We start from the raw sequence: 25,878 nt of genomic DNA, 5'->3' as shown, positions 1-25,878 counted from the left end.
GGCAAAGTCTGAAAGTAAAACCAATTTTAAGTGAGGCAGAATCACTGCTCTTTGGAGATTATCACTGCAAATCAAAGCCAGCAACAATACCCAGAGCCAAACAGAGAATGTCAGGGTTGTTTTCTCAGTTCATAGAAGTTCCTGAGTTTTATATGGTCTCCTTGCTAATTAAGATTCAATATACCACTTAGCTGTGATCTTTGGTGTCTTCCACACCTGAATAATATTTTTGACATTTAAGTCAAGCTAAATCCGAGTGTCATCGTGACAGTAATGAGCTGTATACTCAGAACTATGTTAAAATAAGGTTTCCTAGGTTGGGTTTCCTAAGTTTCTTTGCAAATCTGGAGGCAGGAGCAGACTGAGCTCTTTTTAAGATAATCCCATGCTTTGTTACAACATTTCAAAATTGAGAGAAAAATTGAATTTATCAGGGTAAAGGAAAATTCAAAACCTTGTAAAATCTACATTTTATTTCCCAGTTTACAACATAGTGTTTCTGCAAGCAGCACAAAATAAATTTTTCCCTTTTTAAGACTGAAAGGTCTGGGAATTTTGAGAGATAAAAATTCAGTCCAGTAGAAAGTGCTACTTCTATAAAGGCATAGTTCCTATTTCCAGGTGTTTACTATTATCATCATAAAAAACCATAACATCAGATTCCTCCTTTTGTCCTTTATAGTTCAGTGTATTAGTCAGAAATACCTCAGAGAAACAGGTGTATGAGAGATTCTCAGGTATTGAAAAGGAGACAACTGCTTTTAAATTGTTGTGTTAGGCTGGTACTAAAACAACAGCAGAATGATAAGTAGGATAAATACGCCAAGTAAAAAGAAGCCACAAAACCTGTATTATTTTTATCAAAAAAATATAAGCCACTGAATCACAAACTCAGGAATAACAGCTTACTCAGCAACTGTGTAGGGCGACCTGCCAGCTGCTGAGTCACAGCAGTGTCAGTGCCACATGTTCCTCACAGCAGCTGAGTTTTCACCAAACTCTGCAGTACAGCAGGTAGGAAATTATCCCAGTCAAAGGAAAAAGACAAGTATGTCTGTTAGACAGCTATATGCAAATCAGACTGTTCATTAACAGGACTAACCAGCTAAGCAGAACGAGAACTAATTTAAAAAATGGGAATATAACATTTCTGCAGATGTCTAATTTTTTGTATTTTATTCCTAAGCAAGTTCACTCAAATCAGCGAAATCAAGCATATGCTGAAGTATATTGTTCTGTGTCACATACACAACGCTGCTTTCTCAAACTGAAGCAAATCCAGAAGATATGCTCACCAGTCTGCATGATTCACAAAGATTAGATTTCTGTATTGATGGTCTTCTAAAACCAAAGAAGAAAAATGTAAAATTCCAACTAATTAATATTTGATGTGTTTTCAAAATAATGCATATGGGAAAATGAAAACTTTTTTTAAATTGTGAAAGGGAGACACTGACTTAAAATAAAAAGGTTTGCACTTATATTTTAAATTTTATCACAAAAATTCCTGCCATGCAACTGAAGTGATTTGTAATTTCCCACGGCGAGCAAAGGGCCCTCTCCCAATTATATGTTTTCATCCTTGCACTGACTCTGCCACTCAGTGGACCATCAGTGAGTTCATTCAACTCTCCAAACTAGCAGAAAAATACTGAGAATTTTGGAAGGAGGGTTAGTTCTGTGCTCATTTGGTCAGATGAATCAGCTCATGGTAGGGTCAGATGAGCACCTGAGTCAGCGGAAGGAGGACGAAGGGAGGAGGATGCTGCTGGAAACGAGGGGATAAAAAGGAGCAAGAAGTGCCTTAGCCCTCTTAGAGGCTGTGAGCTACTGCACTGGCTCAGACATAATGCAAGATTTATTACAAAATATGAACTCTCATAAACCTATACAAGAAAATATTTGAGGATTTTTTGTTTCTTACAATTGGTTATCAGTGTTAATTCCATCTCTGCTTCCTATGGTCCCTCAGAACAGTGCATGTTATATTTGAACACATCCCACTTTTCCACTACTAGCAGGTAGGTAACTGCCCCAGACAAGAAAGGTTTTCTGGAATTTTGAATAAACCTAACAATAAGTATCATAACTATGATCAGGAAGAAGGTCCCAATCCTGAGGAAACTTCCCAAAGCAAATTCTTAGCAGCTTTCTGTGGCTTCTGCCCTGTTCATGAGTATAAATTAATGCTAATTCACAGAGATTCAGCTCTCCTATCAATTATTCACTGTAGAGATTGAAACTTGATCAGCAAGATCTAAAATCACTGTGGGTTTTTGTGTCCTTCTCTAAAAGCAGGGATTGTATCTTTAATGCCAGTGAAGTTCATTTTAAAGCAGCAATATAAATTTTAGCTAAGAAAGCAATGTGATCATGACACCGTCAACTCTGCTCACTTAGGGATCATAAAAAAAAAGAAGATAAATACAAAAAGCAGAACTGAAAAGAGAGCATTCTGAGGCCCAAACTTCATATCACAAGACTGGTTTTAACACATTTCAGAGACACTTTAGCCACAAAGCAAGTATTTTTCTTCGGACTCTGTGCTCAGGGCATTTCAGAGCTGCTCTAGAAGTAAAACTTTATGTAGTAACATCAGAAATCAAATAGCTTACTGCTCTGATTTGGATCTAAAATTGAATATAAAAAGAAATTGGCTAATTATGAAGCTCTACAAAGTGTCATAATCTAATGAAAAGAGATATGTATCAGAAATTACTTTTAAAAACAGTTAAATTCCCACCTACATCCATAGTTCCATTATTTTCTGTATCTGCACTAACCAGAGACTGATCTGAAAAAAAAGTTGGTTTTATGCTAAAATTGTGCCGATGCTTATATTAGGAATCAAACTGGTTTTTTTTTTCTTTGTGTTCTATAAAATATGGGCACAATGATGAAAAAAATGTAAGTCAGTTATACAAGGAAAACAGATTAGAACTTTCCTCTGTTTCCATACAGTCCTAGCCCCCTACAGTTGCACTATCAAAAAGTTGAAACATGTTCAAAATCCCCTCTCACATCCCATCTGTTGCTGTCTTTCCTACCTCTTTCTTATTTTGGGTCCATTATACCTACATCATTTCTCAAGCAAATACAGATTTTGCAGCTCAGCCCCTACAAATAACTAAGATACTCTACTTCCAAAGATGTCACGAGCTGATATTAGAAGCCTGTGGCAAATGTAGTTAGTTTAGTTAATGAAAACGTACAGTTTCACTGTGAAACATTTTCTCTAGGACCAGACATAAAAGTAACCTTAACTGAAAGCACTCCAATTCAACAGCAGCACTTTAGTATATTTTCTTTAAACAGCAGCATTGAATATATATCTGCTTACTCAAACCACATTAGCTCTGATTGTGCCAGGCATGATATATGCATTTAGTAATGCAATAAGAAGTTCCCATCCCAAACAGCCTGCAGTCTAAGTAGACAAAATGAAGGAAGATAGTGACTATTATGTAGAAAGAAAACTAAGGCAAAGTTCTGAATCATAAACCATATAAGCATCAGGACATAAATAGACTACCACAGATCTAGGAATAGAACAGAGATCTTTTAAGCCCCTCTCCAGTGTCTTAGCCATAGGATTTCTCCTTATGATTAAATGCAGTACGACTTAGCATTGAACTGTGAAGTTTTTTAATCAAGTAGTATTTGTCTTACATATAAAAATAAAATTTCCTTCAAAAAGAAAAAACAACTATTTTTCTGACACCATGTAACTCTTTAATGACTTTTCAATTTACAACTACAATGCAACCAGCTAAGACTGCCTTTATATCCCATTTACTCATGCTTTTCAGCACCATGTCCAGATTTTCTCCTTTACCTGGAACTACTTGTGAATTTTTCAGAAACAAATAAAACATTAACAGTAAAACTGAGATCTGCTCATCCTAGGAGTAGATGTCTGACTGGCAAGAACCATCCTATTTGGAGCATTTGAAGATGGACCTGAAATGCCATCCTTTTTTGAGAGTTCCAAGACAGCAGTGGTAACACACCAACAGAATACTGTGAAACAAAGAAATATCTGCTCTGTCATTACTTACAGACTGTATACGGCAACCCTGAAATAGCTAAAGACCAAAGCAGGACCTTGGTATTAGTTGAAAGTTCGTACCTTGTGTGGCCTTATGCCCTAAGCCATTATAAAGCATTGACTTGGGGGAGATCAATACCAACAAATCCTGGCAGTCTTGGAGTTTGGAGCTTATGAATTCTGACAAGATCACTGCCTGAAACGGTAATTGGCAGAGAATGACAGGATGTTTTTGTGCTCTTATTATACCTAAAAAATGTACATGTTTGGTTTATGTTTATTGGGAAAAACAACAAAACTGTTTAACTTCAGCCTTTATTACTATTTTAGGGCCCTGCATTTTTCTTCCTTGCTTCGGTCAATAGGGCCATCTTCAGATGAGGGTTGGGGCTTTTATTTGGTTTTTAAAAGTGGGAGATTTTTCAAATACATTGCCAAGAAATTTTGCTATAGTTACTAATACCACATTTCCAAGCAGCAGCCAGTGCAATGTGTAAAATCTTCTGGAATTACTAGAGCAAAGAGGAAAAGGAGACACAGCAAGACACTGTATCTTAACAGTTGGATGCCAATTACTGCTCTCTGTTAACAAAACACAGCCCTCTACCAGAGGTGTCTTCGTCTCCCCACTTGCACAAAGTGGCAATTCAATTAGAGGTCTCTTCCTTTCACACAGCTCGAAATTTTAAACAGGTTTCACCTAAGAAGATCTATGTTCTCCACTTCATTTCATTGAAGCCATCATTACACTTCTTTATTGCCACCCAAGTTATTCTTAATTATGGCTCTTCCACCATTTGATAAATTCTGTAACATCCATCTTTGTGTGCTTTTAAAGTTCCCTCCTAAGAAGCCATGAAAAAGTGTACCCCAAAAGCACACAGGTCATGAAGTCTATAAATTACACTATTCAAACCAGATGTGCTGTGATTTCTGATTTGGTCTGTAGACCAGAGCAAATTATACCATTTGTCCAAACTTCCTGACTCTCATAAAGTGCTTGGAACATTATATAACAACTTCTAACAGACAAAAATCTGTTGTAAAGTGTTAATCACACATTAAACTCTAGAACTGGTAAATACCCTGAATTCATTAACAGCTCAGATCACATTCGAGAATGTTCTTGGACACGTATCCAGTAGTCACAAGCAGAACCTCCTATAGTCAAGCAAGTACTCCTTTTTTGCCAAACGGTCTCTGTTACCACAGCTCATATCACAGAGCACATCAGCTTCAGGAGTTGGTCGGGTAGTCAGTCTTAGCTTGTTTCTTTTCCCACCTTAAATACTTCGTTCCAAGAAAGTAAAGCTTTTCAAGAGGTGCTGTTGCGCTGTTGCTCAGTTCTGTTCCCAAGAGAAAACCACTTAAAGAGTCTCTGAAATCCACGGGGTCTTTCAAGGCTAGCACAAAAATCTGGTATTTACAGCGCCTGCTGGGAAGGTGACACCTCGTGAACTGTTTGTCTTTTCCCAGGTCGCTTCACAACATGATACTTGCTCTCAGTGTGTCCTTGCTGGATGTTTGATGCAGCTCTTGAATAAAGTAGTGCTGTAGTGTCATCTAGTGGAAAGTTCTGCTTGCTGCCTCTCTAATTACAGTAGCAACAAATAACATGTTAAATAACGTGCTAAATAACTAAAAGGAAAAGAAGTATGTTATTTCTACCTGCTTTCTAATAATCCACATTCAAGTCCACTATACTCCTATTAAAAGCTCATTTTTTTTTTTTCCTAGAAAGCAGGCAATAGCTCGGAGTAAAACACATTCCTTCAGACTGTCATTTAATATATATCTAGTGAGTACTTGGTCTTAACTGACTGATTCAAATATATACTGAGTTCTGTTGCTATTCTTTTGATTCCATGGCTATATCTTACTGAAAGTTTCTGTTCAATTTTCTACTCTTTTATTTACCACAATGATGCACATTTCCACCTAATAATATTTCAATTTCCTCTCAGGGATTCTAATGACCTTTGAAATTAGTTTCAAACAGCTGATTCCTTCAGTAGCAATGAGGATATTTTCAAGGATGGCACTAACTGGCACATTAGAATCAGGGAGCATAAAGTTGTGGTTAACACACAACACACCAGGCGTGGTTTTTTAATGTTATTCCAATTACAGCTACTTTCAGTATTCATTACCACTAGCATTTTAAAGGTCAAAAACTTGACCAGCTCATTTGTAAAGTAATCTATGATTTACTGATAGAAGGTGTTATAGGAATGCAAGATATAACTGACAACTAATCATGAAAGTTCACCTTTTAGCATACAGTGGTATTTTTGATGATTTTTAAATAATTAAAGTGTGTGATTCACTTTAAATGTTAAATGGCAAGACAGCATCTTAAAACATTACCCCCCCAAAAAAAAAAGTCTGAGATAAAGAGGAATTAACCAAATGAAATGTCTTGCTAAGTATAATTGCATGAAAATTAATATTCCTTTCAATATCACTGAACACAAGTGATATAGCTTCTCCTAATCTAAAGTTAATTATTTTCCATTGTGGCTAGCTGGACTTCTGTCTTAAATGTACAGTTTCATGATTAAACAAGGAGTCCTTCAGGAATAATTTATTTCTTTACTTCAAATTCATCATTATTTAAATCTTTCAAATGTGATTATTGTTTTTTCCCCTCTCTCAAGAAGATGGGGTGGGGACAACACATGCATATATCATGCTCTGCAGAAGAGAGGAATAAAAATAAGCCCACTCTCAAAGCTAAAAGTGAATAGTGTTATTCATGCACAGTGCCCTCCTTGATAAATCTGTGAATTGAAACCAAAGTAATGCAAGTTTTGGGGTTTTTTTCATAGAAGCCTTGGTTTACTTTGATGTTCACAGTCATAAAACTTTTCTGTCCTTTTCTTCAGATATAATGAAAAATAAAAGTTATTTCAACGCTTAGAATTCTGCTTTGCTTGTCTAGCCAATATTGCCCTGACTCCAATATTGGTTGGATAGTAAAAGGCAGAAAAATCAATGTCGGGTCTCACTCAAGTCAGAGGTGTATTCATATAGTCAACTGCAAGACAGTAACCTACAAAGCTATTAGATCTACTTCCTTATAAACAAAGCCAAATACTGCGGGAGTCCACGAGGTGGAGTAAAACTTACGTCTAGAATCTTTTAGCAAAAGCAGATTAAAGCCTATACTTAGTTCACATGAATCATGGGTGAATAAGAGGCTACTGATCTCTGAATTCCCAACAAAAATATAAGAGCTTCCCCGTGGTTTGTGGAACAAAAGCTGTTAAATTTTCAGTGTCTGAGAAGCCAAGAGAACAGAATAGATCTTAAAGTAGCTTATAGTAACAGAACAAATAAGATGCAGACCTGAAGATTTATTTTGTTGCAAGACTACTGAAATTTACCTTCAACTCTCCTATTATCTCACTCTCCTCAGACTTCTTAACAAAAAACCAAACAAACAAACAAAGAAACAAACAAAAAAACCATAAACCTTTCCTCTATGTAGCAAAAAAGCTGATATGCATCACCTACTGTCTCATGACTAAATGATGTATCTCAAGCACACAGAGTTGCTGGGTGGGAAAATGAAAAATAAACCATGTACCAGCAGGCTACACTGATATTTGAGACAACCAGTAGTGACAAATTTCCATACTAAGGTAATTTCAGTTCCCCTTCATGATACATTTTTCTACCAAACACAGCCCAAATATGTTAATGAAGTAACTTACTGACTAGTTATCTTGTAACAACAGTGAACCTGTCACACCCATCCACAACTGTAAAGGGGTTAGGATGCCTTGAATTATAACAACTTAACTGCATAAATCTGGGGTTTCAAAAGATACTACAAATTCTCCACTTGAAAATTGTTTGGGAATACAGAACGCAATTAAAAAAAAAAAAAAATCTGTGAAGTGTATCTTTGTTACTTTCATAACTTGTTTAAAAGTAAACTCTTTCCTTGCCTCCGCCCCCGCGTCCCCCTGAGTCTCTAACTCAGAACATGAAGCAAACCGCTCGGCTCTGGAGAGGTTTGTCTCCCGGTCCCGCTACCGCAGCCGCTGTGCGGTGCCCGGGCCGGATCCGACGCCCGGCTCCTTTGCTCACGGCTGGTGTCATGTGACCCCTCCAAGATGGCCGCACGGGAGCGCCGCGCCGCCTCTGCCGCCGAGAGCAAAGAAGACTTCGAGATTATCGACAAAAACCAGGTTCCTAATGCGGCCGAGCTGAAAAGCGAGGAAGCAGAGAAAGCGGAGGAGGCGCGCTGGTCTGCGCCCATCCTCTCGCTGGCCAGGAAAGCCTCGGAGAACTTGGCGCTGGGCTACGGCAGCGCGCTGAGATCGGCATCCCTGGCGGGACTGATCCCCAGAGCCGCCGGCACCGACAGCACCGCGCGAACAAGTACGGCTCTGCTTCTCTGTAAATCGCTTTACGGTGCAAAAATTAGTTGGCTTCCCCTAAGTGCTGTTGATTAGTGTCAGTGATGCGTGGCTGTGGATTTGTTTTTAAAAATCTGACGCTGCACTTTTCGAACTTAACGAAATTTATTATGAACAGAAGAATCCTAAACTGTGATTATATTTGGTAAAATTGACTTTAGTTTTGTGCAGTAGGCTTTAACTTGGTTCCCTCATTCTATGATTCCTTTCTCCCCCTCCCTTGAAGTTCTCAGCAGCAGCCAGACTGCACCCTTAACGATCTAGTTGGTTCATTATCCTTCCAGGTGTGCTGGCTCAGAGAAGGATGAACACTGTCCTTGTACAGCTGTCATGTCAGAAAGTGGACAAGTGAAATAAGACATAGATTTGTTATAAATTACTTTTTAACTATGCTAAAAATGGCTTCTGTTTAACCACAGCTTGCTTTATTAAACATCTACATTCATGAACATAGCAACCATACAGATTTATGGAGCAGGTCTCTTAGAACTGGATTAAAAGGGTTTTAGTTGAATTCATATGGAAATTAAATCTCAGTGATGTTCATTCAGCCTGGAAAAGAGAAGGCTCCGGGGAGACCTTATTGTGGCTTTTCTGTACTTAAAAATGGGCTGATAAGAGAGATGGGGACAGACTTTTTTGCCCAGCCTGTTCAAATAGGACAAGGGGTGACAGTTTTAAACTAAAGGAGGGAGATTCAGGCTGGACATGAGGAAGAAATTTTTGACCCTGAGGGTGGTGAGAACCTGGCCCAGGTTGCCCAGAGAGGTGGTGGATGAACCATCCCTGGAGACATCCCAGGCCAGGCTGGACGGGGCTCTGAGCAACCTGAGCTGGTGAAGATGTCCCTGCTCATGGCAGGGTTGGCACTGGGGGAGTTTGGAAGGTCCCTTCCAACACAAACTATTTCATAACATGGAAACAAGACCATTCAAATGTAGTGGTGATTGGGCCTGGAGTCCAGACACTCAGATGAGCGCTTAATGGTTTTGGAGCAATGCAGCCCAGTTCTGCTAACTGGTGCTGACCTTTTTGTTTTTAATGATATTAGGTATTTAGGCTGGAGTTCTGTGGGGATGAATCGTGACTGCATGGTGAAATATGTTACTGCTAATGAATTTATTTTTTTTTAATTCCTCAGTGTTGCATGGTCAGGGTTTAATATTAATGCGATCCTGAAAAAACTAGATTTTATCTTTCCCTGCATTCCTAAGTCTCACACCAAACTTCTCACAGATTTGTTTCCTGGATGCCCATCTGGAGCACCTGGGATCTAACCTGACAAAGGGCAGAATATCCCATTTTCTTCAGTTGCTTTTGGAATAATGCTGGAAGAGATATAATTCTAAACAACCTACAGCATTTGGCAAGGGGTGGGGAGTAAAATGTTCTCTTGCCAGAAATGGAGCTCTCACACTTGATGGAACTTGCACCATAATCTTTCAGCTTCTTATCTGTAAAGAAATGGAATACAACACTACCTCCCCAAATTGTTCAAAATATTCAGACAGTATGTTGATAAGTTTTATGGAAAATTCCAGAAAAAAAAAAAAATCTGTTCATAACCTAGATATGAAATGTGAACAGGGACCAAATCACTTATTCTGCCTATTCATTGTTACTGTTGACCAAGCACTATAAATTCAATTTAAAGCAGGTATTTTTAAGAAATAAGCGGAGGCCTGCAAGACCAGTTGTGGAAAACTAGCAGTTTGTTCCCCGCTGTCACCTTTTTCCAGAAATTTTGTAACCTCTACCTCCTACTTCAGATCTGTTGATCACACGTAAACAGCGCTGCACACCATACAGTCAGCTGGACACATATAAAGGAACATCATAAAACAAGTGTCTGCTATTGAAGAAACTATGTCCTGCCTTGCAGAGAAGGCTGGGAGCTACAAATCTAATGAATACAAATCAAGAAAGACTTGCAGTCTTAAAGAGCAAGAGATAGTGAACTGCTTTTCTTTGTGCTTCAGTGTTTTCTGACTTCAAAATGTGGTGAATAATCACAGAAAACAAGGCATGGGCCTCAAAAAGATCTTAGAAGAAATTACTTAATTGAGATATGAGACTGTATGACTGTGTTCTTCAAGATTGCAGCAGAACATCTGTGATCTTTTGCACTTACGTAACTCAATTCCTGTTCTTTGAGGCTTGGCTTTGGTCACGTGTCTAATACCTGCCTATTTTGCGTGTACCAACTTGTACACAGTTTTGCAAATGATGTGCCTGACACTGTAAATTTGCAACAGTCTAAAAAAGAATGTTCAAGTAATTATTTAACTTAATACAAACCCTTATTAAGATGCCGTTTTATACACATTTTCACTCACAGTATCATTATTTTTTATAAGGTCTTGTGTATAATACAGTACCTGTGTCTTAAGCAAGGCTTACAATCAAAGTATTCCTGATAAAATAAAAATTCAAATTGAGGCCATCAAAATAAGTTGCCATTGCTACCAGAACACCCCAATACTCAAAGAAAGTTACTCATTTTCTGTTTCTGCATTCAGCTTTTTTCCTATTCTGATGTGCAATCTGGCAATATTGACATAAAAATTTAAAAAATTACAGCCCTTTCAATCCTCAGACTCGTCTCAAGACATTAAATGCTATTTTGAGGCATCTGCTACATTGGCTACAGCCATTGACACAACAGGCTACTGAGAAGACAGGACTTTGTGTGCTTGTGATTGTTGAGATCAATTGGATTAGAATTACGTCATTTTCACTGTTTTGATGTGGGAGTTTTGCTTGGTTTAAATCCTAAATTAGCATTATGTGCAGAAAAAAAAGGAAGGTAATAATGAAAATTAGTACCAAAGATAATTTTTCATGGTGTTAGGAATACCGTTAGTAATCTTGTACGTGACTACCACAGGGGCTCTACCTGTTCGACTTGGCCTTTTGCAACCGCCATTTCTGTGAGCGTGGCCGCGCTTGGTGCCCAGGTGACAGGATTCTCCTCACGCAACAGCGCTGGCTCACAAGACCATTTAGGTGGGCAGAAGTCTGCAGCTGGCAGCCTCTGTCACAGCCTGCTGCTGACTGAAGGAAAAGCGGTATCTAGCAGCCTGGTTTTAGCTCCTTCGGGTGTGAGGGAACAGCTGAGGGCGCCGGCCCCGCCGCCCGGCACAGACTCGTTCTAAAATGGCGCCCGACACTCGCTCTCGCGAGAGCTCCCGGGGTGCTGGCGCAGGTGCCGTTGCCGCGGTAACGCGGGCAGGCGCTGCCCTCCGGCTGCCGTCCGGGTACGGCCCCGCTGCCCGGGAGGTGACGCTGGGCCCCGGGGGAGGAGAGGGGACAGGTGCCGTGTCCCCCCGGGGGGCGGCGGGCTCTGGGAGCCGCAGAGCCTGCGCAGCGGCCCCGTGTCAACTCTTGCCGGCGCGTCCTTCGTGTTGGAGGGTTCGCCCAGACCGTGTCCTACACCCGGCTCTTCTCCAGCCCTTCGCCTCCGTAAGGTGGGGACCAGCACGGGAGACATCGCTGTTGTCAACGCTGAGAGGGGTCGGGAGGAGCGCGTTTCTAAACCCAGCTTTTCTTTCTCCACCCGTGTGTCCCCGGGCAGGTGCGCGGTGCAACGCCATGGAGGAGCGCGCCAACCTCATGAACATGATGAAGCTCAGCATCAAAACCCTGATCCAGTCGGCCCTGAGCCTGGGGCGGACCCTGGACTCCGACTTCCCTCCCCTGCAGCAGTTCTTCGTGGTGCTGGAGCACTGCCTCAAGCACGGCCTCAAAGGTGGGCGCCTGCTGCCCTCGCTGAGGAGGGGCAGATGAATGGCTCTGTGTTGCGTCTTCTTGTGGCTCCGGTTTGACTTCTGTACAACAGCATTAATCTCATACGCAGTATGATGCTAATCAGTGTTGCAGGTATAACTTATAGACTCAAGCACAGGAGGTTCCATCTGAATATGAGGAGAAACTTCTTTACTCTGAGGGTGCCAGAGTCCTGGACCAGGCTGCCCAGAGAGGTTGTGGAGTCTCCTTCTCTGGAGACATTCAAACCTGCCTGGACATGATCCTGTGTGATCTGCTCTGTTGAACCTGCTTTAGCAGGTGGGTTGGACCAGATGATCTCCAGAAGTCCCTTCCAACCCCAACCACTCTGTGATTCTGTAGTTCTGTGAACTGTGCAGTTACCTTCCAATATACCCTGTATTATGTGCCTCCTAAACTGTCAGGGTATTTTTAATGCCCCATTTCCATTGACGTATTAGGAGCTGGTAAGACAAAGTAAAACACAGACTAAAATTCGTAATGCTGGAATAGGAAGCCTGTCACTTTTCCTCACAAACTTCTCTGTTTACTCCCTTTAGTGAAGAAGACTTTTATTGGACAGAACAAATCATTTTTTGGTCCTTTGGAGCTAGTGGAAAAACTTTGTCCTGAAGCATCAGATATAGCAACTAGTGTTAAAAATCTGCCAGAGCTGAAGTAAGTTGATTGTTGGGAATGATGCATTTTGCTTATACTGCTGGGAAAAAAAAAAAAGAAAACTTTTGTGTAGTCTCTTGCCTTCCTTAATGAGATCTCATTCCCAAAGAGAAAAATAGGGTGTGTAGGAGGCATCGACTTCTTGAAGAGATAGAGGACATCTCAAAGTACTCAGTGCTTCTGATTCAAACAATGCTGTCAGGTTAAAAACAGCATTTGGAAACTTCTATAACCTTGCTAAAAATAACCATAAGATCATCAGAGATATTTTCTTTCCTCTTCTTTCCCTCGCTTTTATATCTGTCTCATTTTGTGCATGGGTTAGTAGTATTTAATTTGGGTAATTGAGGATGATGGAAAGAGACCAGTTTTAATGCTAGAACGCATCAATAGTTGGGTTATGGTGGTAGTTGAAAATATTTATGTCTTTCTAAGTTAGGAAAAGTTTGCAATATACTTCCCCTTTGCTGAACCAATGGGATGTACTGAAACGCTTCTGTGTTCTAGAGACAACACTTCATTTCCCCAAGGATTGGGGGTGGGCGAGGTGTGTTTTTTTGTTTGGGTTTGGTTTTTTGTCTGGGCTTTTTTTTTTTGTTGGGTGGTTGTTTTTAAATCACTAACAACCTTCATCTGGTTTTGTAAAGGGAGAATTTTGACTTGCACAAATCTACTTAATAAAATATTTTTTGTTTTCTTTTACCAAAACATGCAACTTTTCATTTTAGGACTGCTGTGGGAAGAGGAAGGGCTTGGCTTTATCTAGCACTCATGCAAAAGAAACTGGCAGATTATCTTAAAGTACTTTTGGACCATAAGCATCTATTAAGGTAAAGTACAGACATATGTAGATTGTATTCATTCAGTCACTGAAACCTTGCATTGCTGCAGCAAGAGCTCATTAACTGACCAGTTTTAAGCTTGTTCTTATAACCTGCAGAGGAGCAAGTTGTTAATTGTTTTTGCAGTGAACCTATAGAGGAACAAGTATTTTCTGTGAGAGTTCTGCATCTTCTGCCTTGTGCAATAAATTAGGGAAGGGGCTGATCAACTGAGATTTAGAAGGGCTACAGAAATTATTTCAGTGCTGGAAATACCATTATAATTGTTTGATGTGCAGTGATGCCTTCTAATATTTCTTCTAGTGAATTTTACGAACCTGATGCGTTGATGATGGAGGAGGAAGGAGCCGTCATTGTGGGTCTGCTGGTTGGACTGAACGTTATTGATGCAAACCTTTGCTTGAAAGGAGAAGACTTGGATTCCCAGGTGAAGATTAAAGCTTAAATAAGATTAGTCATTATAAGATTCTAGTAGAATGAAGCACATTCATAAAAACTTTACGGAGATGGGTCCTGAATTCTGTCCAGAATGGTGTGTATTGAAGCTGGTTATGTTTCCCACATTGAATCAAAACAAGATACATAAGTATCCATCTCTTTAAGTAGCAGTTTATGGAAATGCTGTAAAAACTAGTAACTGCTAGGAAAGTGAGCACGCTGAATATGGTCATTTTGATGCTTTTATGACAAACACTACCTTGCACATTTGCTTCAGCTGGGAAGAGCGTAGGTATTATTTGTCTCTGTAAACTTAAACTTCAGATTTTTACATTTTTCCAAATAATCCTGTAATGTGTGCTGCCATGCAGAATTGCACTATGAAGGTGTGTTAATAATTTCAATATATTTTTCAGGTTGGAGTGATTGATTTTTCCTTGTACCTTAAGGAAACACAGGACAGTGATGGCAAACAGTATGTATGGTGAATTAGTGATTCTAAATTATGGGTTTTGTAGAACAAACCTGTCAGACAGTCCGTGGGAGTACATGAGTGCTAGAGATGTCAAACTCTTTTAATCATTCAAAAAAGAGAATCCAAGATAGATTTTGCTAGCTAGACATAAGTAATAATTTCAAAGGTGGAGTCCATGGTTGTTTTAACAACAATATTGTGTGGAGAGTTTGTATCTTGAGCTGGGACCAAATTAAAAACACCCATAATTTTAGGTTTTGTTTTTACTGGGGTTTAGGAGACATAATCTGGCAGGTCACCCTCTGCTAAATCACTGCTTTGTTTCTAAGCATTTTCAGCAATGTTCTCAAGTAGATGTCTTTGTGGGAAAGATCAGTTATGGAGGAAAAAAAGTACTTTTACATGAATTAGAAACTTCAACGGTTAGCATCACTATATCTAGAAGACTTGTAGTGAATGGAGGGGACTTCACAGTTTGTGTGCTCCTGGCGCTTCAGAGCACTTTACTATTCAGCTGCTGGGGACAAGCAGCTCAACAGCTGCTTCATCTCCCTTGTCCTTCTGGTCTAGCTCAGGCACAAGGAGAAAAGGTTTCAGCTCAGTTTGCAAGTCTGTGCTGAAGACTCCAGTACAAACTAACAGCTTAGGATGAAGGGTTTTTTTCCTCAATCAATAAATTATCACTTTTCCTTCTAGAGATGGAGGGATTACAGCTGTCCTTGACCAGAAGCATTATGTTGAAGAACTTAATCGACATCTAAGGTAGGATTTTCATCTATACTAATGTATAAATGCTTGTCTTGTTTGGTTTTTCCAGTATGACTTCAAATGTCTCTGCTGTCAGTCTTGCAGATTTTTGTCTGACATTGAAATGCCTTTCTGATTATTTCCCAAAATCTCAGTTTCACTTTGTGCTCTTACTCTTCTGATGGCATATGTAATGCAGAGAACAAGTCTGTGTAATGATAGTTGACTTTTTTGAGACTTACTAACAGAAGAATTTGGAGCTACTTTTTCAAGGGAAAATGTATTACAAGTGCATCTGGAAATACATACTTTAGCAGAAGAGTCTTTATTCTTCCCCCATGGTTGTTCAGTGGGAGGAGCGGGTCTCATGCTCTTGAACATCAGAAAGGTGTTAAGTCTGCAAAAGATAAGCTAGAACAGGGCTGCCAACTAAGACAGCAGGCTGCCAACTGTAGGGAAATGCGTGGTTCTCTTCATGCTTAAGAGGGACAGTTGTCCTTCCTCTGAGTTTTTTTTGCCAGCTCACCAAACTATTTCATTGTTAACAAATGCAAGATGGTTAACAAATGCAAGTATGGTTGAGGATAGGAATAAATGTTGAACACTAGCATTTCTTGTGTTGTTTTTATGCTTTTATTTTCGTTGCTGCAGTTGCACGGTTGCAGATCTTCAGAACAAAATAGACTGTTTAGAAAAGACCAATTCGAAACTCCAGGAAGAGGTTTGTGTCTGGTCTGTTAAATATTTCACATAGCTCTTTTGCATTAGAGGGAAAACTCCCTGAAAATAGATATTAGACCTAATATTTGAGTTCCTACTAATGAAGTGTGGGGAATTAGTAGGACTGGCACAGGTTGGAACATGGGGAAAGCTCTGTGGAAAACTTCTACATTATGTTAGCTGTTAAAATGCTCTTGGGCACCTATTTGTTAGAGAGGTTTCTTTAATCAATTTTTTTGTCTTGCAATGGTGTCTCCACCCAAAAGTAATCATATCGCTGTAACAAATGTGACTCGTGCCTCTTCCTTCTGCACATACACGTGTATATGTATTTGTCAAGTGAGTTAAACAGAACTCAGAAAAAGAGAAGGAAAAGAATCACACTTAAATTAGGAAATATTTCCTAGCTTGCAACTGAAATAGAACCCGGCAGCACACATGATAATGGTTGTTTTGGTTTTTGTTGTGGTGGTGTTTTACTGTTTATATATGTTATTACATATATGAGTTCAGAGTGTATCTGTGTGGTGCAGTTTCCAATGCTTTTTGGGGTTATCTCCACTTGAAAATACCATAAAGTTCCACAAGTGAATGTCAGCCCTGACTTGCTCCATGACTTCTAGTTCATACCAGAATGAATACCACAGATCACAGATATGTGCTGGCTTTTAGCCTTTTACACTAGGATGCGCTTCTTTGCACAGTTAATATTAAAAAATAATTGATGAGGGCATGAAGCAGAAGTGAACAAATGTTGGTGGACTGATTAATGAAGGCTGTGTGGTTAGTATGACTGCAAAGGGGTCAGGCAGCTTCTGGGGAGAACAAAAGGGCCAAAAGGGGAAGCAAACAGCGCACCTGCTACAAAGGCTGAGCTACTAACTTCAGAATTCCTCCAGATGTTGCGTGCTTGTACAGTGATTAAATATAGATATGTTCTCTTTGTAAACAGCTTGCAGCAGCAACTGACCGAATTGGATCACTTCAGGAAGAGCAGCAACAGTTAAAACAACAAAATGAATTAATTCGTGAACGGAGTGAAAAAAGTGTCGAGGTGGGATGCCTGTTTAAAGATGATGAGGATCCTTACAGTAACTGATCTCTTTTGATCAACGGCGGTTAGCACTCTCAAAAGCACTTTGAACTGGAAAGCTAAGCACAGTTGAGTGTGCTACTGTCTAGGTCGCTGGTTTTGTGTGTAGTATGCACAGACATTAGTTTTTTGCTGTTCTCTGCTGCACACTTAAACATGTACTTGCAGAAGGGAGGGAGCATAAAAAGTATTGGAGGGGTCTCCTTTTAATGTTAGTCTATTCTTTGGCATTTCAGCTTATTAATGTTTGTGACCTTACTTATAAAATAGTAGGATTTTGCTTGAAATAGCACTCATGAATTTGAGGCATACTTTAAATACTCAACTTTGTGGTCTTACATGGCTTTTTTTGTTGATCTATCTCACAGGTAACAAAAGAGGATACGAAAGTAGAGTTGGATACTTACAAGCAGTCACGCCAGGGTCTGGATGAAATGTACAGTGATGTCTGGAAGCAGCTGAAAGAAGAAAAAAAAATTAGGCTGGTAAGGAAATTAACTATAGAAAGTGAAATGAAAGATAAAGGATTCTGCCCACTTTACGGTAGCCTTATGATTGCAAGCTGTGTGCTCTGCACTTGTTGCAGCTGTTGCTGTTCAGTGCTGGGCCTGCAGCGAAGCAGCAAAACAGCTGCTCTCTCACCTTTCCTTCTCTGGGGGGAAGGAAAGGAAAAAGGAAGAAAGACTCATAGGTTGAAAAACAAGCAGATTTTATAAAGCTATAAAAAAAAAAGAATGGGTAATAATGTGAATATTATAAAATACAGAGCGATGCTTAGCTGCTGGAACACACACTCCCAGCAATGAGCACTGACCTGTGGACACTGGGGGTGCAGCAAGTCCAGCTCAACTCAGAGATCACAGTGGCCACAGGGGGATTACAGGAATTTGGCCCCAGGAGCAGCAGCAGGGGTGGGACCCCTCAGGGACGGTGGCCGTCAAGGAAAGGGGGACGTTCCCAGGAACTTCCTGCTTATATATGGAACATGATGTTCATGGTATAGAATACTTCTGGTGGCCAGCTTGAGTCAGCTGTTCTGGATCTGCTGCTCCCCGCTTTATACACCTGCTGATTTGCAAACCATAGGAAACTGCAGGATGACCTTGGTTTCATGAGCAATAAGTATCACCATCAGTGAGCTCTTACATTCTTTCATTCCAAATCCCAAACACTGGAAAACAACATAAAGAAAGCTTTAACTTGATCCCAGGATGCTCTATTGTTATTCCCAAACTAAATTCAGAATAAAAGTCCGTGCTAGCTACCAAGAAGAAAATGGACCAATGGCATGGGAAATTACCTTGATTCATCCAAACCAGCACAATAACTACTCAGAGTTCCTGATGGATTTGCAAGCAAGGCACTGATATTTGTTACTTAGAATGTATGAGAAGAACTAGAAATCAGGGCTTTTGGAATGCTGAAGTCTTCCCCTGTTAAGAACTTACCAAGGTTATTGTAGCAGAGACTAAGATAAAACCACAAAGAAAGGCAACTGTCTTTATCGAGAAAAATGTGATATATGCTCAACAGTCACTTCCACAATGAGCTGCTAATTAGTGACTGATGAAGGGGTTGCCCAGGCTTGCTGAAGCCTGTGGCTCTTGTCAACCCAACTCCAGCTGCCAGGAGGAGTATTTCATTTGATGGGCTGCTAAGTTACACAGTGAGCTCTGCACTTCAGGGCAAGGGTGCAGATCTCGTGGCATAGTCTGGAGAGCTGAAACAGTATTTCGGTCTTGCTAACTCTCAGTATTATTTGGAACCTAGCCCTTTTGTAAACTCATAGGTCAGTATTATCTTAGAGTAATGCATAGTTTCGGCTGGGGAGTTTACGTGGGTTTTGGAAATACTTATCCCTGATCTATGACTACATAGCAGTAACTAGGAAATCTCTTTGTAAGGAACTAGAGAAAGAATTGGAGCTACAGATTGGAATGAAAACAGAAATGGAAATTGCCATGAAACTTCTGGAAAAAGATACTCATGAAAAACAAGACACCTTGGTAGCACTTCGCCAACAATTAGAAGAAGTGAAGGCTATTAACCTGCAGATGTTTCACAAATCTCAGGTACGTACGTAGTGGAGAACAGGAAGAGCAGTTGTGATGTTGCTCTTCCACGCAGTCTTTGTGCAGTGGGAATGTAAATGCACTAATATGCATTTGAAACAATACTTAGATGCAACAGTTTTCTTAAGATTGAAAACTATATAAAGAGTTGGTGTTTTTAATTATGCTTCATTGTTGATAAGAGATTGGATATGTTTGGAAAGAAAGGGGGTTTCCTTGAGTATGCTGTGTAGTGTGCCACAGGATCATCCAGCCAACACTGAGACAAAGGGAGAGCTCTCCCAGGGGAGAGTGTGGTTGCAGGGACCCTTATTCTAATCACGGAATGATTAGTCTTCAAAAAATGTCTTACTGCAGCAGAGAACTGTCTTTTCATTCCTATCTGTGTTGTCTTGCCTTTTACTTGAACCACATTTAACACTGTTTACTGTAAAAACCGTCAACAAGCCTCTCTAGACCAACAGAAAACCATCATTTCTTGTCTGCTTTCAGCAGGCTGTACCCAGCGGGGCAGCTGGGTGCTGTGGCCAGTGCAAGGGCAGCACTGAAGTTGGGAGCGGGGAGCTCTGCGGTCAGACTGGCCTCTGGAGCTAGCAAAAAATTGTCAGATTGCTTTAGATATTTTGCTATAGCCCCTTTAGCATAAGACCTGACTCTCCGGAAGTACAATGATTAGAGAAGTACAACGAAAAATGTTGTGTTTTCTGGGCCTGTCTCCCTTCCTCAGTCTCTTCCTCACTCTGGCAGTTTTTAGAGTTTACTTTCCCAGTCCTTTGTGTCGTGTATATTGCAGGGGCTTGGGGATGGCTTTGCAGTTTTTTGTTATTTGGGCGGGTTGTGGTGTTTTGATTTGTTTTTTTTTCAGTTGGACAAAAAAATGTACAGATCAGCATTTCTACAGGAAGAGATGGCGTAGAAGTGTTCACACATAAAGTACAGAGCTTGTCTCTGTTAATGATGTAGGAGTTCAATAAATATCTGGTGTGAGAAATCCAGAGCGGATTTCTTGTCGTCTTTTGGGGCTGTTTCCCAATGCCCGTTGAGGTTTTATCCAGCCTTCGCTCCTTCCCAGGTACACAGACACTTCCAGTGCTGAGCGGTGCCTTTGCTTTCAAAAGCTGCATTTATTTTGTGTCTTTTTTGGCTTCCTGTTCCATGCCTGCTCAGTGCAGTTGTTACATTCAAGTCATAATTGATGTTCTTATCCTGATAATTTCTTTCTTCAAACTCCTTTCCAAATAAAAGATTTTTAGCTTGTAGCTGGTCTCATAGATCAAAACTTACTACAGTTAAGGTGTTTTTTTCTGAGCTCTTAGTAAAACAACTTGAGAAGTGTCTGTTCTGGCATTATCAGCATTTTGTTTGCACATTCCAGTCAGACCCAGGCTTGGCCCATAACAAGCTAAACATTCTTTGTCTAGTGGCAGACTTGCATTAAATACTAACGCTTTGTGCTTTAGAAAATGAAAATATGTTGCCTGGAGTATCTATTCACTTATTCCTACAGAATGCAGAGTGTTCATTACAACAGAAAACAGAAGCAATATCGTCTTTTGAAGGAAAAACAAATGAGATGATGTCTTCAATGAAACAGATGGAAGAGAGGTAATAATTGCAAGCTCAGAAAGTCAACAGTGAAGTCAGTAGAAAACTTCTGACTGAAACCTGTATGGGATGGCCTTCTATTTCTCAGTATAGCACTGTCAGATATGTCTCCTATAGACACTTGGCCATACATGCCAGCATGAAGTTCTGTTTTCCTTTCTCCCCCTTAGCACCTTCTGCACTTGGCTGTTCTCTTTTCTCTTTCTGTTTTTTTTTGTTTTTTTTTCAGAAACAGTTGCTTTCAAGAGTATTTTTTTTTCTCTGCTAGCATTTTCACTTCAAGATTTCTATAAAGATCTGTATGATAAATCTAAAATAACAACATGAGAGGGTGTAGGTAAGGAGTATGTGAATCAACAACAAATGAACATGTTCCTTACTTTGAAGGTTGCAGCATGCAGAAAAGGCAAGGCAGGCTGCAGAAGAAAGATGCACCAAGATGAAGCAAGAGCTTGCAGGCAGGCTGGACACTTGTCAGCAGCAGATGTCCCAGCTGGATACCAAATGGTATTTAATCTGACCCATTTTTTTTTTCCTTCCCTTCTGCCATTCCTTTAAGAAATGCTTTCTGCTCATTTTGTGCTAAGATCTAAAGAGGGGTAGGTTTGAACTATGTTGGGTCAGCAAATATTGACAGAAGTGTGCAAGATGTAGGAAAGCACAGAAGTTGTGTGTGGCGAACTGTTAGCATGAGGATTTCGAACTGCTTTTCCCAAAACATCCAATTCAGAGCACAGAGTGCCAGTAGAAATCTGGTCATTCTGACTAGCAATGGAGCTTTCAATTGCTTTTTCACTAAACGAGGAGATAGAAACGGTCATGGTTGTGCGCTGAGCACAGGAGTGACTGTCATCCAAAGGACTGGGGTTTTGGTTGGGGTGTTGGGAGCTGGGGAGCATCCTGGTGTTCTTAGAGAATGTTAAGCCTCTAAAGATTTCAAATACCTACAGAAAATGCTTCTTTCCCAGTTCAGACTTCGGGGTAGTGTCATTTTCAAACGTGTCTCTTTAAACACTGGTCATCAAATATCTACTTGTGGGGATCATTTTTTCTTTTAATCTTTTTTCTCCTGGCCGTTCATTGCTGCTTGTTTTCTGTGACCTGAAAATGCTGATACGATTTTGCTGTCTGCTGCCATAACATCCTTGTTCTTTCCTTTCCCAGAACACCACTCTAGTTTTTGCCCTCTTTTGGACAAGGTTTCTTCTCCTTATACTATTCCTATCCTTAAGCGCTCTAGGATATTTTTCTGCTCTAGGCTTTCTTAGAATGAATTATTTTTAAATAGCTCAACTCTGGAAAAGGAGTTAAAAACTGAAAAGGAACAGAGACAAACTTTGCAAAGAGAACTACACCAAGAGAAGGATGCTACTGCTCTGCTTAAAACAGAACTGCAGCAAATGGAAGGACTGAAAAAGGTACGCACAGCGCAGACGTGCCCAGCGTTCAGGATTAAAGCTGACGTAGAACCAGTGCAGTGTTCACATCTGTAGGAGAGTAATTTCTTCTGTACCAGCCTCCTTGGGGCGGTTCCAAAAGCTTGGCTGACATAACGCGAGTCTGCGCGTGAAATGCCAAGAGAAGGAACTTGGCGCGGTACAGGGCACGGGCGATGGGAGCAGTTGAGCTGGTGGCCCCAGTGCTCTGTGTCTGAGCCACTTGCCAGGCAGCAGCTGAGCTGAGACACCAGGGACAAAAGCTCAGCAGCTGTCCCGTGGTGAGATACCCCTGCTCGGGTAGGAAATGGCAAGTTCAGAGGTTTCATTGACAGTGTGATTCTTTCAACCATCTGTAATAAAATAAGAACATGTTTTCAAGCATACAAAGCAATTGAATGCAATTTATTTTTTAAGAGTGAAAATTCTTGTTAACCTAAGGGGAATTTATGCCTGTGTATCTAGCAGTTTAGATTTCGAAGGCACCATTGTACACCGGTGTCTGTACACTCGTGTGTGGGCACAGGACTGCTGTGTTCTAGCTATGCTCAAGGATGTTTAAAGCCTGAAAATCTTCCTCTTTTTCTGGTCAATATGGTTAAATGATTTCATTGTTTGTGCTCTACAAGAACCCAGGGGTAGTTCACCCGTGCGAATCTAAAAATCAAGCCTTAGGAACAAGTTTAAAGGCGCTTGTTGTGAACTGCTTGGGTACTTTGGATGAACTATCTGATCTGGGTTATGGGTCAAACTTGGCACACAAAAAAACCTTGATTTTGTGCTTGATTTTATAGGAACTGAGAAAACTGCAAGATGAGAAGCAGCAGTTAGAGAAAGTCTGTGAGGAGCAGGAGCAAGCTCTCCAAGAAATGGGACTTCATCTCAGCCAGTAAGTTCTAGGAACTGAACTCTAAGTGACGTAGCCTGGAGGATGTGGTATCAAAGTCATACCAATAATTTTAAAATGCATCCAGTTATAAAAATTAGTTAAACATGAGAATTTTAGGATGTGATTACTATACATGGGGAACTAAGCAGCCATGAAATAAAAGTGAGGAAATGACGCAGTAAATGCTGAATTCTTGCAGTGGAACTTTGCTTTTCCCACGTTCTTCTGCATGTACTGAGAAGGGCACAAACCCCCCAGTGACAAAGCTTCCTGGTGATGCTGAGCAGTTCAGAGTTGTACCAGGGAGCTGACCAAAGGATTTGAGTTTAGATTCAGTGGCTGGCCAGTGGAATAACAGGTAAATTGAACACAACTAAGTGGAAAGTCATGCAGAGGGAATTATTGTCTTTTTTTCCAGATCAAAGTTGAAGATGGAAGATATCAAAGAAGTAAATAAAGCGCTGAAGGTACTCTGCATCTCATGGATATTTTTCCTAAGCATGTGCATTTAACACCTTCAAATGTCACCATGGTTATCCTACTTTAAAAGATGGCTTTTGAAAAATATCAACAATGTTGGTAAAGGGCCTTTGAATTTTATTTTATAAATGTATTTCTATCTACAGTGAGGTTTTCATTTTGACTTTCTAGGGTCATACCTGGCTGAAGGATGACGAAGCGACTCACTGCAAGCAATGTGAAAAGGAGTTCTCCATCTCCAGGAGGAAGGTAGTGGCGTTCAGTGCATTTTTTCTTTTTTCCTTTTGTCACAGAAAGCAAAGATTGTGCTGTTGCCGAGTTTCTGAGGACAGACCGACACTGCTTCAATTCCAGAGCTTGTGGGCATTATCAATACAGAGAGAAGTAATTGGGTATTTCCCCTCCTAAAAATAACGTTCTCCTCCTGCCTGAGCCCTTCCCTTGGCAGGGAGCTGCTGTGGGCTGTGTCCCCTCGTGACGTGGTTCGTCACGTGTCCCTGCTGGGCTGTGTGCAGTGGGACAGGACGCTCGCAGGCCCTGCGCGCAGAGCCGGGCCTGTGTGTGCTCTCCTGAGATGATCCAGGCCGAGCGCTGGGACCTGGCAGCTGAGCAGCCCCGCCAGCCCTGGGGGATCACACCCCTCCGGGTTCACAAGTGCTGCTGGGAGGGCTGGGCCTCTTAGGAGGTGGAGGATGATGTCACAGGACCCCAAAAGCTTTTATAAGGTCTGATTTATCTCCTTGTGATGCTCTGTTTTGAGGCAGCTGTGCTTATTCTAACTCTGTTTGTAGCATCACTGCAGAAACTGTGGGGACATCTTCTGCAACACGTGTTCCAGTAATGAACTTGCACTGCCATCGTATCCTAAGCCTGTCCGTGTTTGTGATACTTGTCACACTTTACTCCTTCAGCGGTGTTCGTCTAACTCCTCCTAAGGCTTTCGTAACCTCGATGGGACCACTTAAACATTGGAAAAGTAGCCATTATTTTTTTAATTCTGCATTCCAGGCACCTTCTGTGCAGCAGACTGTCTGGTCTGGAATATTTTCCACTGTAAGACAGAGCAGTGCAAAATAATTTGTAGGGATAATGCAAGCTAATGCTTCTCCAACTGGAATAATTAAGACAATTATATAAACTGTAATTTCCCTTAAAGTTCTATTTGAAACTAAAATGCAAACTCACTTTTCTGATTTTTATAGATATTTGTATTAAAATTTGTATATGGTATTTCTACATTTACTTGATCCCTCTAGAAATCACTGTCTGCACATTAACTTTGGTTCCTCTGCATCGTCACAAGGTGCTCCTGTGTTTCACTGTCTCGTGTACAGTTTTGTATTTGCTCAAAGTACAGAGAGGAAAGGTCAATTTATGAATTGTCTATAGAAAGAGCTTTACAATAAGTGTCAATGAATGTGCCTTCAGTTCACTGCAGTCACAAACTACACCTTGTAGCTGTTCTGACAGTCGCTGTGACCACAGTATGGTAATTACACAATAAAACCTTTTGCAAAAACTGAAAGCAAGATTGAAGTTCTGATTTTTAACAGCTGCCAAGCATGGATCCCAGAAGACAACATCGCACCATCATGCACACCGAGGGCTGAAGCCAGAGCCACTGAAATGGATCTGAGATGAAGCCAGTGCTGCAGGTGGAACTGCCCCCATCCTTCCCAGGAGAACAGTGGGAAGTGACTCCAGCTTTGCTGTGACCACCCCTGAGCACAGCCAGGCTATTGCTCAGTTGAGCTGCCTTGACCAGCAAGTGTTGCTGGCCTATGTGCATCTCCTGCTCATGGTGTTTTCTGCAGCCTGAGCAGGAAACCCCAAGATGAGTCTGTGCCAAGCTGAGCTCTGGCACCAGCCCCAAGTGCTGCCTGCAGGCAGCAGCCAGGAACACACAGCGGCTGCAGTGTGATGGGCTTAAGATTTAGACCTTTCTAGATCCACTGCTGCAGAAGATCATGGGGTTTTCTTTACTGCATTAAAGGACCTTGAATTTCTAACCAACCCCCAGGGAAGATTGGTGAAAGGGCAAATAAGTTTACTATGGCAAATGCACAGCAGCAGACTCCACTTTGCTGTTGAGAAGCTTTTTCCTTTAAGGTGCCAGAGCCCTGGCACAGGCTGTCCAGAGAGGCTGTAGAGTCTCCTCCTCTG

General features: G+C 40.9%; 2 protein-coding genes across 3 annotated transcripts in view; one reads left to right on the top strand and one right to left on the bottom strand.

Moving 5' to 3' along the window:
* ADAMTS2 (ADAM metallopeptidase with thrombospondin type 1 motif 2) overlaps positions 1-11,544 on the bottom strand; it is a 248,252-nt gene extending 236,708 nt beyond the window's left edge. The window contains exon 1 of the mRNA XM_065848778.2: positions 11,372-11,544. The gene's annotated coding sequence lies outside the window, so the exon portion shown is untranslated. The remainder of the gene's footprint in view (positions 1-11,371) is intronic.
* RUFY1 (RUN and FYVE domain containing 1) lies at positions 8,148-25,240 on the top strand. 2 transcript variants are annotated; one of them, XM_065849230.2, is made up of 18 exons: positions 8,148-8,437; positions 12,050-12,223; positions 12,801-12,918; positions 13,647-13,748; positions 14,064-14,187; positions 14,615-14,673; positions 15,370-15,435; positions 16,072-16,141; positions 17,093-17,194; positions 17,602-17,718; positions 19,138-19,305; positions 20,813-20,910; positions 21,298-21,417; positions 22,199-22,328; positions 23,141-23,235; positions 23,654-23,702; positions 23,887-23,964; positions 24,507-25,240. In XM_065849230.2, the coding sequence occupies exons 1-18, from the start codon at positions 8,170-8,172 to the stop codon at positions 24,648-24,650; spliced, it is 2,082 nt and encodes a 693-aa protein (XP_065705302.1). In that variant the 5' UTR covers positions 8,148-8,169; the 3' UTR covers positions 24,651-25,240. The 2 variants fall into 2 exon arrangements, with proteins under 2 accessions (XP_065705302.1, XP_065705303.1); XM_065849231.2 differs by lacking the exon at positions 8,148-8,437 and adding an exon at positions 11,714-11,942.
* The last annotated feature ends 638 nt before the right edge of the window (positions 25,241-25,878 follow it).

Source organism: Patagioenas fasciata, chromosome 14 (assembly GCF_037038585.1).
Source record: "Patagioenas fasciata isolate bPatFas1 chromosome 14, bPatFas1.hap1, whole genome shotgun sequence".
Lineage (NCBI taxonomy): Eukaryota > Metazoa > Chordata > Aves > Columbiformes > Columbidae > Patagioenas > Patagioenas fasciata.
Note: the sequence above shows the minus strand (reverse complement) of the source record. Positions and strands in the feature narration are given on the sequence as shown.

What these genes read in the sequence shown, in the direction of transcription:
- RUFY1 (XM_065849230.2), top strand. Translation starts at nt 8,170, where the DNA reads ATGGCCGCACGGGAGCGCCGCGCCGCCTCTGCCGCCGAGAGCAAAGAA. An exon ending in AAAAATCTGCCAGAGCTGAA is followed by an intron (nt 12,919 to 13,646) that starts GTAAGTTGATTG and finishes TTTTCATTTTAG; the next exon opens with GACTGCTGTGGGAAGAGGAA. An exon ending in CAGGACAGTGATGGCAAACA is followed by an intron (nt 14,674 to 15,369) that starts GTATGTATGGTG and finishes TTTTCCTTCTAG; the next exon opens with AGATGGAGGGATTACAGCTG.